Consider the following 16,030-nt stretch of genomic DNA (forward strand, 5'->3'; position numbering starts at 1 on the left):
AGAGCAGGCTGCCCACAGCCTCATACCCGCCTGAACATGAGTCAGCAGTGTGCCCAGGTGGCCAAGAGAGCCAGTGGCATCCTGGCCTGCATCCGGAATGGTGTGGTCAGCAGGAGCAGGGAGGTCATTCTGCCCCTGTACTCTGCACTGGTCAGACCACACCTTGAGTGCTGTGTTCAGTTCTGGGCCCCCCAGTTTAGGAGGGACATTGAGATGCTTGAGTGTGTCCAGAGAAGGGCAACGAGGCTGGGGAGAGGCCTTGAGCACAGCCCTATGAGGAAAGGATGAGGGAGCTGGGATTGTTTAGCCTGGAGAAGAGGAGACTCAGGGGTGACCTTATTGCTGTCTACAACTACCTGAGGGGTGGTTGTGGCCAGGAGGAGGTTGCTCTCTTCTCTCAGGTGGCCAGCACCAGAACGAGAGGACACAGCCTCAGGCTGCGCCAGGGGAGATTTAGGCTGGAGGTGAGGAGAAAGTTCTTCCCTGAGAGAGTCATTGGACACTGGAATGGGCTGCCCGGGGAGGTGGTGGAGTCGCCGTCCCTGGGGCTGTTCAAGGCAAGGTTGGACGTGGCACTTGGTGCCATGGTCTGGCCTTGAGCTCTGTGGTAAAGGGTTGGACTTGATGATCTGTGAGGTCTCTTCCAACCCTGATGATACTGTGACACTGTGATACTTCCAGGGATGGGGCCTCAGCCACCTCCCTGGGCAACTCATTCCAGGCTCTCACCACTCCTCTCATGCTGAAGAACTTCCTTCTCATGTCCAGTCTGAATCTCCCCACCTCCAGCTTTGCTCCATTCCTCCTAGTCCTGTCACTGCCTGATATCCTAAAAAGTCCCTCCCCAGCTTTTTTGTAGGCCCTTTTCAGATACTGGTAGACAATGAGGTCACCTGGGAGCCTCCTCTTCTCCAGACCGCACAGACCCAACTCTTGCAGTCTGTCCTCATAGCAGAGCTGCTGCAGCCCTCTGAGCATCTTTGTGGCCCTTCTCTGGACATGCTCCAGCATCTCCACATGCCTTTTGTAATAGGGACTCCAGAACTGGATGCAGTACTTCAGGTGGGCGTCAATAGAATGGTTTAGGTTGAAAGGGACCTCAAAATCATCCAGTTCCAACTCCCTGCCATAGGCAGGGACACTTCCCGCTAGAACAGGTCACTCAAGGCCTCATCCAACCTGGCCTTGAACACCTCCCTGGAGGTGTTCAAGGCCAGGTTGGATGAGGCCTTGAGTCTGGAGATTAGGAAGCCTCTCATTTGTGATTCTAAGTGAAATCTATGTTAAAGAGACACTTGCATTCCTGCATGTTTTTACCTTTGCCTTGCTTGATAAGCAGGAGTCTCTTAAGTCTGCTTCATAAAATAGTTTTTGTGTTGAACCACTTAGAAGATAACTTCAAAAGCAAGGATGTGATTTTTTTAAATGGTATTTTTATTGAAGGCCTTTGGATCCCTTCACAAATTAAGTTTCATACATTTTCATAAAGCATGAATTCATAGCAATGGTTCTGTTAGAGATGTGAATCAACTTGGCATTAACTCAATATAACCTTTTGGTGCTTAGGTGCTGTTTCTTTTAGGCATTTGTGTGGTTTAGATGGGTGTTTTTCTCGTCTTTCAGACTGTGAACAACATTCTCTTTATTTTTGCCAGCCTGTGTTTTCCAAACTTTGTGACTGGAAACATTTTGAAGACAATTTGATTCCAAAAATCAGCTGCCAGTTGCTTAGGATTATTGTGGGGTCACACTGGTGATCTCCAGACCTCAGTCTGGCATCTCCTAGGCTAGAAGGAATGGAATGAAGAAAAATGGATGGGAAAGAAGAAAACTCTTTGTTTCTGCCCACTCTCTGTGGCTGAGTTTTTGAAAGACTAATCACAAAGCTAATGACCTCTAAACCTGGTTCTCAGGCTGACTAAATATTGGCACTTTCTTGCCAGATTCATCCACCTATGGCTAATCTTAGTGTTTAGATTTAAGCTTCTAATATTAACCTCTTTTACTCCAAATGAAAGGAGTGGCCAGAAGAAAAAGTATTCCACTAGTTAATACAAATTATATCTTTAGATCTTAGGGGAACCTAAATATTGTTTATAAGAGAAGTTTACCGAGTCAATCTATTACTTCTTACAGTGTCAACTTTAGTGGAAATGGAGCAATTCTTCCCTCACTGCTGTTAGGAGGATTTCACAGGCTCACAGGATGTTAGGGGTTGGGAGGGACTCAAATAGATCATCAAGTCCAACCGCCCTGCCAGAGCAGGACAATACTATCTAACACAGATCACAGAGGAACACATCCAGACAGGCCTTGGAAGTCTCCATAGAAGGAGACTCCACAACCTCTCTGGGGAGCCTGTTCCAGTGCTCTGTGACCCTCACAGTAAAGTTCTCCCAGAAGTGTTGAGGTGGAACCTCTTCTGCTGCAAATTATACCCATTGCTCCTTGTCCTGTCACAGGGAGCAGTGAGCAGAGTCTGTCCCCCCCTCCTGGCCAGCTCTCAGATATTTATAAACATTTCTCAAATCCCCTCTAATCTTCTCTTTTCCAGACTAGAAAGTCCCAAGTCTCTCAGCCTCTCCTCATCAGGCAGTGCCCTCCAGTCCCCTCATCTTCCTCTTAGCCCTCTGCTGGACCCTCTCCAGCAGATCTCTATCCCTCTTAAACTGTGAAGTCCAAAACTGAACACAGTATTCAAGATGAGGTCTCACCAGGGCAGAGTAGAGGGGGAGGAGAGCCTCCCTTGGTCTGCTGGATGTTGGCCACAAGGGCACTTTGCTGTGCCATGGTTAACTTGTTATCCAGTGTTTGTTGTGATGTAATTAATACACCCCACTCTCTTTGATTTTTTTTTGACAAACCTATGACAAAATGTGTGTAGTCAAGAATCATTTATGCATTGTATATTGCTTGTTATGTTTTACCTCTACCAAATCTCCAATATGCTACAGGAGGCAAAAAAAAGTGTATTAAAATACAGCTTCGTTAGTGCTGGCTTAACTTCCTTAACTGTGTGACAGATATTTTTGCCTTAGTGAGATATAATAAGCAGAATGATAGTTACAGGTAGGTGCTGGTTGTAACAAATAACTTCACACTGAATTTCTGATGGTTTAGAGATAATAGGAAAACATTTTATATTGGCCAAATGAACCTGGGAAACTGAAGAGCAATGTGGGCCTGGATGTAGATGGTTGTAAACTCAGTATGAACAAGTTTCATGTTTCTTACTGTCAGAAAATGAAATTCTGGAGCAGGCATAAGATAAAGGAGAAAAACAAAACTACTTTTTAGTTTAAATATAGCAAAATGCTGGTAGGTGTGCCTGCAACATTCTGACCTGATGAGATCAATGACATTGTGAGCTCCATGTGTAATGGAAGGTAATTAGATGTGATGAAGTGACAGCTGTGGATCTTTGCAGGTCTGGATTTGGTTGTAGCTAAGCAAACTGGTTCATTTCCAGGGATCTCAAGAGAGTGCTTGTACTGTTGGAGATCATGTATGTAAAACATAGTAGAGTTTTGCTGGCAAAAGATGTGTTCTTCACCTCTTTTTCAGCCTTGGGACCCTCACACTTGGAGATCTATGCTGTCCAAGTGGGAGTCTGTTAGGTTTTGCCAGAATCTGAAAGGCAAGCATTTCTGCAGCCTCAAGCCTAGGTTTTAACAAAGAGACCTTAACCAAATAATGAATCAAGACAAACTATTGTCTTGAGATTAGTAGTGAGATGCTAGAAATAACTGTCAGTCTTAGAAAAGCAGAGTGGCAGGAGGATGTCATAGTCTGAGCCCATGAGAGAGATTCTCTGTAGGTTTGGAACAAATAGACAGGAAAGAGAAAAAGAGTCACTAGCTATCAGTGTGTGCTGCACTTCTCAGTACAGGACAGACTTGCCACTGTTATTTCTCCTTTACAAAGTGCTAGTACAGGGAAGCTTAAAGAACACTTGAAGAAGCTGTGGCTTGCTGAGCATGTTGTATGCATGGGTTTTGTACTTGCCATTTATTCTTGATGTGCCAGCTTTCTTATGGATCAAAAGAACTCAGCAGGTCCAGCTGTCATGGAAGGGATTCTGACTGTTTCTTTCTCAGTGAAGATAAATTTGCTATTCTTGAGACAGACTCAGCTGTAGTAAACCACTGTTATTCAGAAGGACTCAAATACTTCCTGCGTGTGGTGAATGCATAGGTAAGGTGGAAATCTGCAGAATAGTTTGTATGTGGAGAACTGGTCTAGTCCAGCTGTTTTGAAAAGGACTAGGTTTTGCTACTGCCACTAAAAGCATTATTCTAGGAGTAGAACTACAAAGGCCTGCTGTAATTGTCAGTGTCCTGGTGTTAGCATAAGGGAACCAGAATTTTCCTCTCATGAATAATTCCAAGTGAAGACCCCTGCAAGTTCTTACCTAAGACGTACCCAGGTAACCGTACCCACTTATTGCCTCTCTTGTGAATAGTAAAAATGTTGGGGTTTGACTGTGACTTTCAATAGAGATAAAGATTTGTTCTTTCAATAGGCTGAAAATATTTTCAGAAGAAAGCGTTCCTCTGTTTGGGCCTCCACTTCCATCCCCACCTGTGTTTACAAATCACCAGGAATTCAGGGATTTTGTCTTAGTGAAATGTAAGTCACTTTCTCTTTGGCTGGAAACACCTTTGTAGTAAATGCTTTCATGAATTGAAATTTATGGTGCTGAAAACATCAGCACATTTTCTTGTGTATGTTGCTCTTCTGTATAAAATGTTTTCCCCAAAATCTGCAGCCTAGGTGGGATGTCAATCCTATCAGACTGCTCCAGTCAGATTAGCAACAGCCTGGATTTCCATGCAATTATGCTTCCAGGCTGCAAGACACAAACAGACTTCTGCATTTGCACAACGTGCAGCCGTAGTTAGCTTTGCATTTCCTTAAGAGACTTGGAGGTCTAAAAGAATTTCTAATGCTGTTCAATATTTAGTAACAGAAAATGTTAGGTTAGCAGCTTTTCAGAATGCATGCTGCATAGGTGCCCTTCAGCACCTTTGAGAACTTGTTAATTCTGTAATGATTCTCTTCCAATCTTCTCTGACCCTTACTTGCCCTTCTAAATCATCGAGAGAGAGATCTCTGAGAACGGATTGTGATGATTGCAATTAGGTGCTTACCTGACAGCAACTTGACTAATAACTCATTTTGCATATTTAAATTGATTTATTACCTCAATTGATTAGCAGTTTATCTTTAATTTTCTATTACTTAGGAGGTTATTGGGATGCTTTGTAGGATTTCTCCTATTACTCCTTTTTTTTTCCTCTTCAAAGTTTAAAGGTAATTATTCACTGAAAACCATGCAAGGAGACAACTAAGGGGAAAGAAGGTGTTTTTGTACAGAGGCAATCTAGAGTTGGTAGAAGCTTCGAAGCCTGTGTAGGTAATGTATCTTCTTTCCCACACTATTTCAGTAATAAATGGGGAGAAAGCCACCTTGGAAACTCCAACTTTTTCTCAGAAACGTCAGCGCACCCTGGACATGCTGATCCGCTCTTTGTACCAAGACATGATGCCTGATCTCCACAAGGTGAATGTAAGTGAGAAGTCTCTGCATCCCTCACGTGTGCTTTCCTCTTCTCTCTACCAGATTTGATGTTCTCTTGCTTTAATAGACTAATCCTAATGAGCACTGAATTGCACATGCTGGGCAAATACCGATTGTCACGCAGCTTGTTCTGCGGTTATATGAAACCTAACTGCCAGTCTTGTCAGGCCTTCATGCACTGGCTTAAAAGAGGTGTGAGGAGAAGCTTGACTATGTCCTACTTTCTGTAAGCTTCCTGCAGCAAAGGGGCAGGAAATTTAGCCTCCAGAAGTACAGGCATTGGCCTCCTCACCATAAATACTGCACTGTTCTGTTATCTCTTAATTTGGATCATTTTTACCCTTGGTTAACAAATAGCTTCATTTTAGATGAAGAAGATTTCTTCTTAACTAACTAGAAAGAAATTCAGTCCTTCTGAAATTAGCAAGGTGCTACTAGCAAGGTGTTTAGCCTGGGGAAGAGGAGGCTCAGGGGTGACCTCATTGCTGTCTACAACTACCTGAAAGGAGGCTGTATCGAGGTGGGGTTAGTCTCTTCTCCCAGGCAACCAACAGCAGAACAAGGAGACACAATCTCAAGTTGTGCCAGGGGAGGTCTAGGCTGGATGTTAGGAGGAAGTTTTTGACAGAGAGAGTGATTGACTTTGGAATGAGCTGCCCAGGGAGGCGGTGGAGTCACCATCCCTGGAGGTGTTCAAGCAAAGCCTGGATGAGGCACTTAGTGCCATGGTCTGGTTGATTGGCTAGGGCTGGGTTACAGGTTGGACTGGATGATCTTGGAGGTCTCTTCCAACCTGGTTGATTCTATGATTCTATGATTTCCCCCCTATTTATTTCACATAGCTTAGTATCACAGTATCACAGTAGATCTGCTTAAACTTTTTTTGTCCATATATTCATGGTTGTGGCCCTTTTATAATCTTTTTAGAATGTGACAGTCATAAACTCTGACAAGTTGTAAAGTAAAGCACTTGAGCACTGGTAGGGTTGGAATTCCACCTCTCTGAGAAGCTGTGCAGTTAGGTTCATCCCTACAGGATAATAATCAAAAAAATTCAATTTCTATCACAATAATTTAACTCAGATGAAAAGCTTACGAGAACTTTTGATTCAGATGAAAATGTTTTCTCTTTTAGAACATGCTCAATAGAAGGTCCTTCAGTGATGTGTTACCAGAGTCCCCAAAGTCAACACGGAAAAAAGAGGAAGCTCGGCAGGCAGAGTTTGTGCGGCTCGGTCAGGTAGGATCGGTTTAGGAGGTGTGCACCTCTCTGTACAAAGACTATGTCACCTCTGGTCTTAGGATTTGGTTAGTTTGCAGGGTTATGTCAAGCAGTTCTCTGTGGTCAGTAGTTTTGTAGTATTCCATTAGTTTAAGCTAGTTTAAGGTAAAATATGAATAGAAATATACATCTCTAACACCTGAGGTACACAGCACAAAGACAATTGTTAGCAAATACATCAGCTGAAGGAAGGTTGGAAAAAATTCACCTAAGGATCAAACCTAAAAGATCTTTGCTTGCTTTGTGCAGCAGGTGCTTTTTGCCTCCAAGCAGAAGAATACTGTCTCTTGCTGTGCTTTGGAGTGTAATCTAGTCGTTTTCACCAAAACATTCTAGCTAGCTTCAAAGTAGCACGTGGAGAAACATAATCTTTCATGGATTTTCTCTGTGCTTTAGCCAGGAAAAAAAATCCACAGTCTTTTTGCTAAAGGAGAGTTTGCTACACATCTTTGAATATACCAAATTCTGATTCCAATCTTCTGCAAGCTTACTGGCATTTTGATTCAGTGAGGAGTAAAACTTCCTGATGATTTCAATAGTCTGGTGGGATCTGACAGTTCATTGCAGCACCAAAACAAAAAAAAAAGTGTCCATGTTCATCAGCTCCCCTGTCCTTTCCTGCTTGTCTCTATTTCATCCTGGACTGGTGACAATGTTCTGTTGCTTATCTCTTTTCTGAGCTGATATAACTTAGCAGGAAACCAAAACAGAAAAAAACTTAAACAAAGAAATAAGCCATACCACCACCCAAACCCAAGCCTCCTCCCTTCCCTCCCTTTTTTTATCTGAGTTAGTAAGATAAGAGTGGAAAAGTTTGAGAAGTTCCAGATTCAATTAAAAGTAGAGGATGGAGCCCAGTGGATGAGAACTAAAAGAATCTCAAGACTGTTAAAGCTTACAATGGCAGAGCTGCAAAGTCTGCCTCTCAGTGCTTCAGCCATCCTTTCCCCAAGCACCTTGCAATAGCGACTCACACCAAAGCCAAAAGTGAGTGTGATCTTCAGACAGGAGTATCCAGTGACTTATTCCCCAAATTCACTAACTATTTAACAGAAGTTAAAGTAAAACACAGTTGTTGAAAATATAGAAACCTATAAGCTTGATCCCCTCCACCTCTCCCAAGACAAACACTCCTGAGATACTTGGGTAACAAATCTCATTGAGACCCATTTCTTCCATCCCAGCATGGGCTTTAGCAAAGGGAAACCTCATTTGTGGATTAATAATTCATAGATAGCTGTTTGTGTTTTTTTCCCTGAATGTTCTTTTCACTTTTAAGTCTTTCCTTTCCCTAAAAGAACTTTCTTCTAAGTTACAAACCCTAGGCATGAACACAGGTTGACAGGCATTCCAAGCAGCTCTTCATCATTCATGCCAAGCTCTATGAATGTGTCTCTCTCTTAGTTGTAGTCAGTTGAGTTTTCAGATGGCAAACAAAGCTCCCTGATGACTGGCTCAGCAGTACATTTAAATCATTTCTTTATTGTCAAGGTGATATCTGCTGACTGATGGGGCGAAATAAAAATGTTAATGTAGTGAAGTGTTTTGTGCATCTCTAAGCTGACAGCCGTGCTTAATGCAAACGTGCAAATGGTGCATGCAGCTGATCACTGCCAGTTCACAGACCATGCCTGGTGGCAGGGAGACTTCAGGGCAGTAAAACTGGTTTGGTAATTTCTAACCTTTGGTTTAATCCTTTGACAGTTCCACTTGTCATCACTTCATGGGAACGGTTAGTAAAGGTTAGCAATGAAGATACATGGGATACCTTAAACAGACTTACTGTGTATCTCACTGAGGCTGTTTTGGTACAGCATCTCTCTGGAGTTCTTTACTCTTTCAGAATCAGCTCACTTCTGGTTACTTGTGGGTGAAGAATTTGTGGTACTGTGGCTGTGTGTCCTTGATACCCCTGGCAATGTATATATGTTGTTTGACTTAGTTATGTGTTATTAATTTTTGCAAGGGAAAGGCCAGCTTGTGGAATGGACAGAGGGATCCTCTCCAGCTGGCTTGTGGAATGAATGGTGTAGGTGACTAGCTTGTATGATTTGAGGTGGAGGCCTTCCTCTGTTATGTTTGACCCAATTTTTGTGATTGTGGGTTTCAATTTGAAAAACAAAGCAAAATAAACTCAGCCAACATATATTTTGGCTCAGATAATCTCTAACAGCCCTCTCGAGATTCATGGAGACTTTGTTCAGGATACACAGAATTCCATTTCTTTCCTAATTACTTGAAATGTGATAGGAATTCCAAACTGGAACTGCTTTGTAGTCCCACATTGTCCTTTCTTCACAGTCTTTATGGGTATTGCTGACAGCAACTCAATTTAAATAAAACATCTGTTTGTATTAGGCATTGAAATTGAAAACCACTGTGAAAGGGGATGCCACAGCTAACTTGGCAACCACAAGCTTTTGTAAAAAGGAGGTGAGTGACCCCATCTGTCTGAGGAGAGCTATGAAAAAATGAAGTATTGTTGAGTATGGCATGGCATATCAGTTCTGCATACTGTTTGTTTACTTTTGTAATTAGATGCTGTAGCAGCAAAGAGGAAATGTCTAGTGTCAAAGTGATTCTGCAGCCAGTATCAAATTAATAAAGGGTGAACCTAGAGGCAGAAGCACTTCTCAAGTTAAAGCAAGTGTGGATGGTTTTATATCTGAGAATATTTGATGAAAATGCTATTTTCCATATGCAGTCATCTTTTCATTTAACTTCTGCATCAGACTTAAACCAGAATTTACCTGTGTTTTTATCTCCTGTAGTACCAGATTTGGTTTAAGGGTACTAGGGAGTGAAAGATGCAGAGCACCTTTTTCTGCATGCATTTTATATACAGAAGCTTCAAAAGCCCTTCTAGAATTTCAGAGACTTCAGCTAATATTTAAACTGGGGGAGGAGGGACAGACTCTGGGAGGCTAGTACTGAGAGCACATGATGAAAGAATGGTTTGAGAAAGGCAGATTGAATTGTGTCATGTGCAAGTGACTGAATATCACAAAGTGAGCCATAAAATGTAAGCAAAGTTCACATGCATGGTGGTACATGGTTTGTAAGTCCATAGGATTTTCTGTGTAAAATACATATTGAGTATTTCCACTGACTCTCAGCTGCATATGTTTTAATTCCTTTGCTTCAGAAATGTGTCTCACACTTGTAATCTCCAAACTCAATTAATAGGGAGAGTGTCTCCTTTGGAAATAAAAAAAAAGCAGAATTAACTAAAGTTTGATATTTTCAAAAGATATTGTTTGGAAATGTATCCTGCCAAAAGCATTTACATGTTGTCACTTGCCATTGTCCATCACATTCTGTGTCTGTATGATCTGTATTTCTTAGTGTACTTAATATGTATCCCTTATGTTACTTCATAGCCTTGGGAATCTCAATCTTTCTGCAGTAATTTTCCTCATGAGGTTGTCTGTGCAGATTCCTGGGGCCAGTCCTTGCTGGTTTCTACAGATGTTGGCATCTTGTTGATAGATGGTTAGTAAATGATCCAGTGTTTTTCTGTCAATTGTTATGTATCTGATGTTCATAAGCTCTGCTCAGGTGTTGGTAGATCTTCACCTACAGGGACAGACACCAGTCCAAGTGAATTTTTTTAACATTTATTTGACCTAGTTGCAGAAATTCTCTCTGCACCAGAGTCAAGCCATAAAAGGGAGCCAGTGCTAGTTCAGATTTCCAAATGGTTTATTGTTTCAGATGTTGTTTTCATGACCATCTGGAAAGACTTATGGAGTAACATCCAAGCTCAAAGTTTAAATGGTTTATCTGGATTTCTTAGCCCTTGGTACTAAGCATGAAGCCCAAGGCTGATGCTGACAGTGAAAGGCTGCTTCTTCCATAGCAGTGATATTGTTAGTTTGACCCTTTGTCTCCTGTGTGCCATACAAGGCCAGCAGGACTGAGGGAATGAAGTTAGTTCTCAATTGTAAGTCTTAACCTTTCCAAAGGAAGGTCCCTTGTAGGCTTCAGTTGCATAATCTGATCCATGGCAGTGGTAAAACTCTCCCATGAAGAAGTGTTAGCTGTGATGCTGTAGTATGGGTAGAGGCTTTGTGCACTTCTTTTCATTTTCAAAAGCAGAGGCTTTTATTACAAGACAAAAATAGGTCAAACCCGGTGACCAGTCAATCTTAGCAGGATTTTGAATAAATATGTGTGTTTTGGGTCTCTTTTTCAGATGGTCAACCATCAGTGCAAGTATTTGATAAAACTCTTCAAATAAAGCAGATGCATGTTTTGGAAACTCTCAATCTTTTGATTGCCCGAACAGACAGAGGTAGGAGAGGTCCCTGTCCTTGGAGTCTCATGTGAGTGTGGCTCATGGTGTCCTGAGGCAGTGGTGTCTGTCAGTGGCAAGTGTATGAGATGCTTCATTTGGACTAAAGGAGCATGTAGACAGCTGCTGCTATTTTCTAAAAGGCTGGGGTGGGAGGCTCATATTCTTTGCTGCAGCACCACCTGATGAGTAGCTCAGCAACTGAACTGAAGGAGTTGGTTACTAGCATTGTAACACCTAGGGAGTTGATAAGCACTCTTGTGTGACCTTGTGGCTCATCCCCAGAGAAGCAGTATGCCTTGTTTATCTTGGCCCTGTTTGTCTGGTCTTTAGAAGTACTAATGTCAAACTACTGCCATCTTTCTTTCCCTCGTTTAACTGTCTCTTTGCATCCTTCAGGGAAAGACTCTCGTGTCCTTGTCTTCAGACTCAGTGTTGTCCAAAATGACATAGAAACAAAGCAAATTATAAGAAGCAAATACGACTGCAGAGAAAATAAACTGGAGAGAACCAAAGGTGATTTCATTATCCTATATTAGAAACATCCACTCTGGTATAATGTCTGTCGTTGTCAGGGGCTTATTGGCTCCCTTAAGGCAGTTGTAAGTGTTTGGCTTTAGTTTTTTCTCTGGACAGTCAATTCAAACTTTGTTAAGCTTATATGTGAAACTAAGCCTGGCATAGTCCAGCAAGACATTTTATAGAGGTTTTAAAACTTGATAAAAATACCATGTTACTTGGTACATGCTGCTGCTGAAGAGCAGCTAGTGTTGCTTTTTGGGGTTGAGGAGTGTGAAAAGAATTATGCAGGGACATTAGAGTGAAATAAAAGCATTTTGAAATGGGGGAACACTGGCAAATCTCTGTTAAATGGTAGTGTTTAATTTAGTTTGAGTGTTGCAAATTATTTTCATAGATACAAACATTTTCTGGTCTTCAAAAGCAGGCTGCTTTGGAAAGCTGGGACCTGCTGAATAGCAAAAATCCATGTAGTTAGCCTTTAGTTGCAAAAGGAGTAAGGGCAAAAGTAAACTTCCAAAGAGTCACAGCCTTCTGTCTTTTTCTAGAAGCTGATGTTATCCTGTTGGGAGGTTTGCAATTCTGTTTTGCTAAGTCATGCACCAAAACTTTGTTGTACTCATCATCACAGAAATACAGGACAAAAAAGCACACCCTAGCCCAAGCACTTACCATCTGAAGCATTATTCCCTCAGGCTGCCATTTGTATGCCATTAATACTCACCATGGCAGTGAGCTAAGGGTTGTTGTGGCCATTCGGAACAAGCTGCTTCTCGTCACAAAGAAGTACAATCCATGCACCAGTTCTACCAGCAGCTCTCTGCTCTCCTCATCTGAATCTCCCGTGGAGGAGTTCCAGTACATCCGAGTAAGTGCAATCTTATCACTCATTACCTTAAACTGGGCAGCACACAGCTGGTGGGGTTGAGGGGAAGCCAGAGAGCATGCAGGGAAATAAGTGAGGAGCCACATGCTGGAGTTCCATCACAGATTTAACCAGGTTGGAAAAGACCTTCGACATCAAGTGCAACCTATCACCCAGCCCTGTCCAGTCGACTAAACCATGGCAATAAGTGCCTCATCCAGTCTCCTTTTAAACACCTCCAGAGATGGTGACTCCACCACCTCCCCAGGCAGCCCATTCCAATGCCAGTCACTCTTTCTGCCAAGAACTTCTTCCTAATGGCAGAACTTCTGCCAAGAACTTTTGCCTAAACCTGCCCTAGTGTAGCTTGAGACTGTGTCCCCTTGTTCTGTAACTGATTGTCTGGGAGAAGAGACCACCTCCACCTGTCTACAACCTCTCTTCAGATAGTTGTAGAGAGCAATGAGGTCTCTTCTCCAGGCTAAACACTCCCAGCTCCTTCAGCCTCTCCTCCTAGGGCTTGTGCTCCAGCCCCCTCACCAGCCTTGGTGCCCTTCTCTGGACACCTTCAGGCACCTCAACATCTTTCTTAAACTGAGGGGCCCAGAACTGGACACAGCACTCAACATCATACATATGCCAAAGAAACCTTCCAGGTTCTTTATGGTGTTTCTGTGCTTTAGAGCACGTCCCTTTGAATTCCTGGGGCACCTACAAGCAGCCACAGCAGGAGCTTGTGAAAAAGAGAATAATTCTGTTATTGTATTCTAGGAAATATGCCTTTCTGACCCTCCAGTGGTGATGGCATTGGTGGATGGCCCTACTGGAGACAGTGACAATATGATCTGTGTAGCGTATCGGCACCAGTTTGATTTAGTTAATGAGAGTACTGGGGAGTCCTATAGACTGCATCATGTTGAAGCAAACAAGGTAAGTTTTAACCATTCAAACTATTTTCTTCCAGAACCACATTGCCCATAATTTAACAGCATCAGAGAATCATTTCTCTGTACATCCTGTGCTGACCTTATGGGAGTGTAACTTACAGAGATCCTCCTGTATCACTTTTTGCTTCTGTAAGCTCTTCTTTAGGACATGCTGTTTACAACTACCTGAAAGAAGGTTGTAGCCAGGCAGGGATTGGTCACTTCTCCCAGGCACCCAGTGACACAGAATAAGAGGACACAGCCTCAAACTGTGCCAGGGCAGGTTTAGGCTGGACATTAGGAAGAAATTCTTCACAGAAAGAGAGATTGCCCATTGGAATGGGCTGTCTGGGGAGGTGGTGGAGTCACCATCCCTGGAGGTGTTTAAAGAGACTGGATGAGGCACTTAGTGCCAGTGGGATGAGATTGAACAAGGCCAAGTGCAGAGTTCTACACTTTGGCCATAACAACCACAAGTAGTGCTACAGGCTGGGGACAGAGTGTCTGGAGAGCAGTCAGGAAGAAAGAGAACTGGGGATGCTGGTAGATAGTAGCTGAACATGAACCAGCAGTGTGCCCAAGTGGCCAGGAGAGCCAATGGCATCCTGGCCTGTATCAGGAACGGTGTGGCCAGTAGGACAAGGGAGGTTCTTCTGCCCCTGTACTCAGCACTGGTCAGGCCACACCTTGAGTACTGTGTCCAGTTCTGGGTTCCTCAATTCAAGAGAGATGTTGAAGTACTGGAATGTGTGCAGAGAAGGGTGATGAAGCTCTTGAGGGGCCTGGAGCACAGCCCTGTGAGGAGAGGCTGAGAGAGCTGGGAGTGTGCAGCCTGGAGAAGAGAAGGCTCAGGGACTGAACTACCTGAAGGGAGGCTGTAGCCAGCTGGGGTTGGTTTTTTCTCCCAAGCAACCAGCTGCAGAACAAGGGGACACAGTCTCAAGTTGTGTTGGGGGAGGTCTAGGCTGGATATTAGGAGGAAGTTCTTCCCAGAGAGAGTGACTGGCATTGGAGTGGGCTACCCAGGGAGGTGGTGGAGTCACCATCCCTGGAGGTGTTCAGAAAAAGCCTGGATGAGGCACTTAGTGCCATGGTCTGTTTGATTGGACAAGGCTGGGCGATAGATGGGACTGGATGATCTTGGAGGTCTCTTCCAAACTGGTTGATTCTATGATTCTATGGTTTAGTTGATTGAAAGCGTTAGGTGGTAGGTTGGACTCGATGATCCCAGAAGTCTTTTCCAACCTGTTAATTCTGTGATTCTGTGTGATTCTGTGATTTTTTTCTTTTGGTATATGTGCTAATAATCACTCCCAAGAGAGGCAGGTATCAGGTATGACATGATAGAGGAAAGAGCCTGTTTTTCAGGCTCTGGAGTATTACTGTCAGCATAAATTAATTTTTCTCCCTTCTTAGTCGATAGTTTTGTGTGTTTTTTTTTTACTTTGGATTTTTTTTGTGTGCTTTTAACTCTATAGTTGTGCACTCCTCTAACTGATTGTATTGCTTATTAGTCAGAACCTGGTAGTAATGCCCTCGCTGTCCTCTGACTTACTCTTTCCCATCATCATTGCAGGTTAACTTTGTTGCAGCTATTGATGTCTATGAAGATGGTGAAGCTGGTCTTCTGTTGTGTTATAACTGTAAGTATTTAGGGAAGACTGAAAAGGGTAATACCTTAACTTACATATAGAATTCTTTTTTAATTGGATTCTGGAGCTATGATTTAAAGCTGTTGATGTCTATGAAGATGGTGAAGCTGGTCTTGTGTTGTGTTATAACTGTAAGTGTTTAGGAAAGGCTGAAAATGGTAATACCTTAATTTTCATATAGAATTCTTTTTGCATTGGAGTCTGGAGCTGTATTTTAAACCAATGCAAGTGTTTCATGGCATGGTTTTAAATATACATTCTTTTGGATTTAACTGCATTGCCAGTAGGCAGCTGTGTAAGCCAGCACTCATGTCTGACTCCTAGAAAGGCTTCATTTCAAAGTCATTACAGCAACTAAGAAGTAGGTTCACAGGTTATATGATTGATGAAATCTTGGTGTCTGTAATATCCTGTGTATTTAACAGTCTTCAACATCAACTCTGCTAGCCTATGGTTGCTTGAAGGGCAGAGGGGTGCAGTTCTGCAGACACTGCTGGCTGGATTTTTCTTGCCTGCTCCTCTGTCATAGTTGCAAGATAAGGAGCTGATATCTCTTGAAACAGAGTTACACTTACTTTGTGAAATATGAGAACTTATTAAAATGCAGGTCTTTTCATCTCTCAGATGCTGTGTTTGCAGAGGAAGCACATTTCCCTTACCTGTTCAGATATGAAGAGGCTCCTGCATAGATGTTGGATTATGTACATAATGCCCTCACTTCTGCAGAGCCTGCCCATAACGCTGGTGTTTGGCACAGGCGGTGTCAGGTGATGGGATGCTTCTTTCCTCTTCTGTTACAGATGTTTGCCAATACAGAAAGGTATATCCTTTCAATGGAGGCTCTCCTCTGATCCAGCCATCAGCCTATGACTTCCAGTTCAGCTGGAATCAAGTTCCTTATGCTGTTGGTA

General features: G+C 42.9%; 1 protein-coding gene across 4 annotated transcripts in view; it reads left to right on the plus strand.

Annotated features, from left to right (window-relative positions):
• GARNL3 (GTPase activating Rap/RanGAP domain like 3) overlaps nt 1-16,030 on the plus strand; it is a 46,117-nt gene that overhangs the window by 25,046 nt on the left and 5,041 nt on the right. For all 4 annotated transcript variants that reach the window (XM_064171077.1, XM_064171078.1, XM_064171079.1 and 1 more), the window contains 12 exons: nt 3,024-3,069; nt 4,523-4,629; nt 5,448-5,569; nt 6,717-6,821; nt 9,222-9,296; nt 10,244-10,355; nt 11,059-11,157; nt 11,557-11,673; nt 12,372-12,544; nt 13,313-13,471; nt 15,044-15,110; nt 15,920-16,027. In XM_064171077.1, coding sequence (XP_064027147.1) covers nt 3,024-3,069; nt 4,523-4,629; nt 5,448-5,569; nt 6,717-6,821; nt 9,222-9,296; nt 10,244-10,355; nt 11,059-11,157; nt 11,557-11,673; nt 12,372-12,544; nt 13,313-13,471; nt 15,044-15,110; nt 15,920-16,027 — 1,290 coding nt within the window. The remainder of the gene's footprint in view (nt 1-3,023; nt 3,070-4,522; nt 4,630-5,447; nt 5,570-6,716; nt 6,822-9,221; nt 9,297-10,243; nt 10,356-11,058; nt 11,158-11,556; nt 11,674-12,371; nt 12,545-13,312; nt 13,472-15,043; nt 15,111-15,919; nt 16,028-16,030) is intronic.

The sequence above is a fragment of the Pogoniulus pusillus genome, chromosome 35, assembly GCF_015220805.1.
Source record: "Pogoniulus pusillus isolate bPogPus1 chromosome 35, bPogPus1.pri, whole genome shotgun sequence".
NCBI lineage: Eukaryota > Metazoa > Chordata > Aves > Piciformes > Lybiidae > Pogoniulus > Pogoniulus pusillus.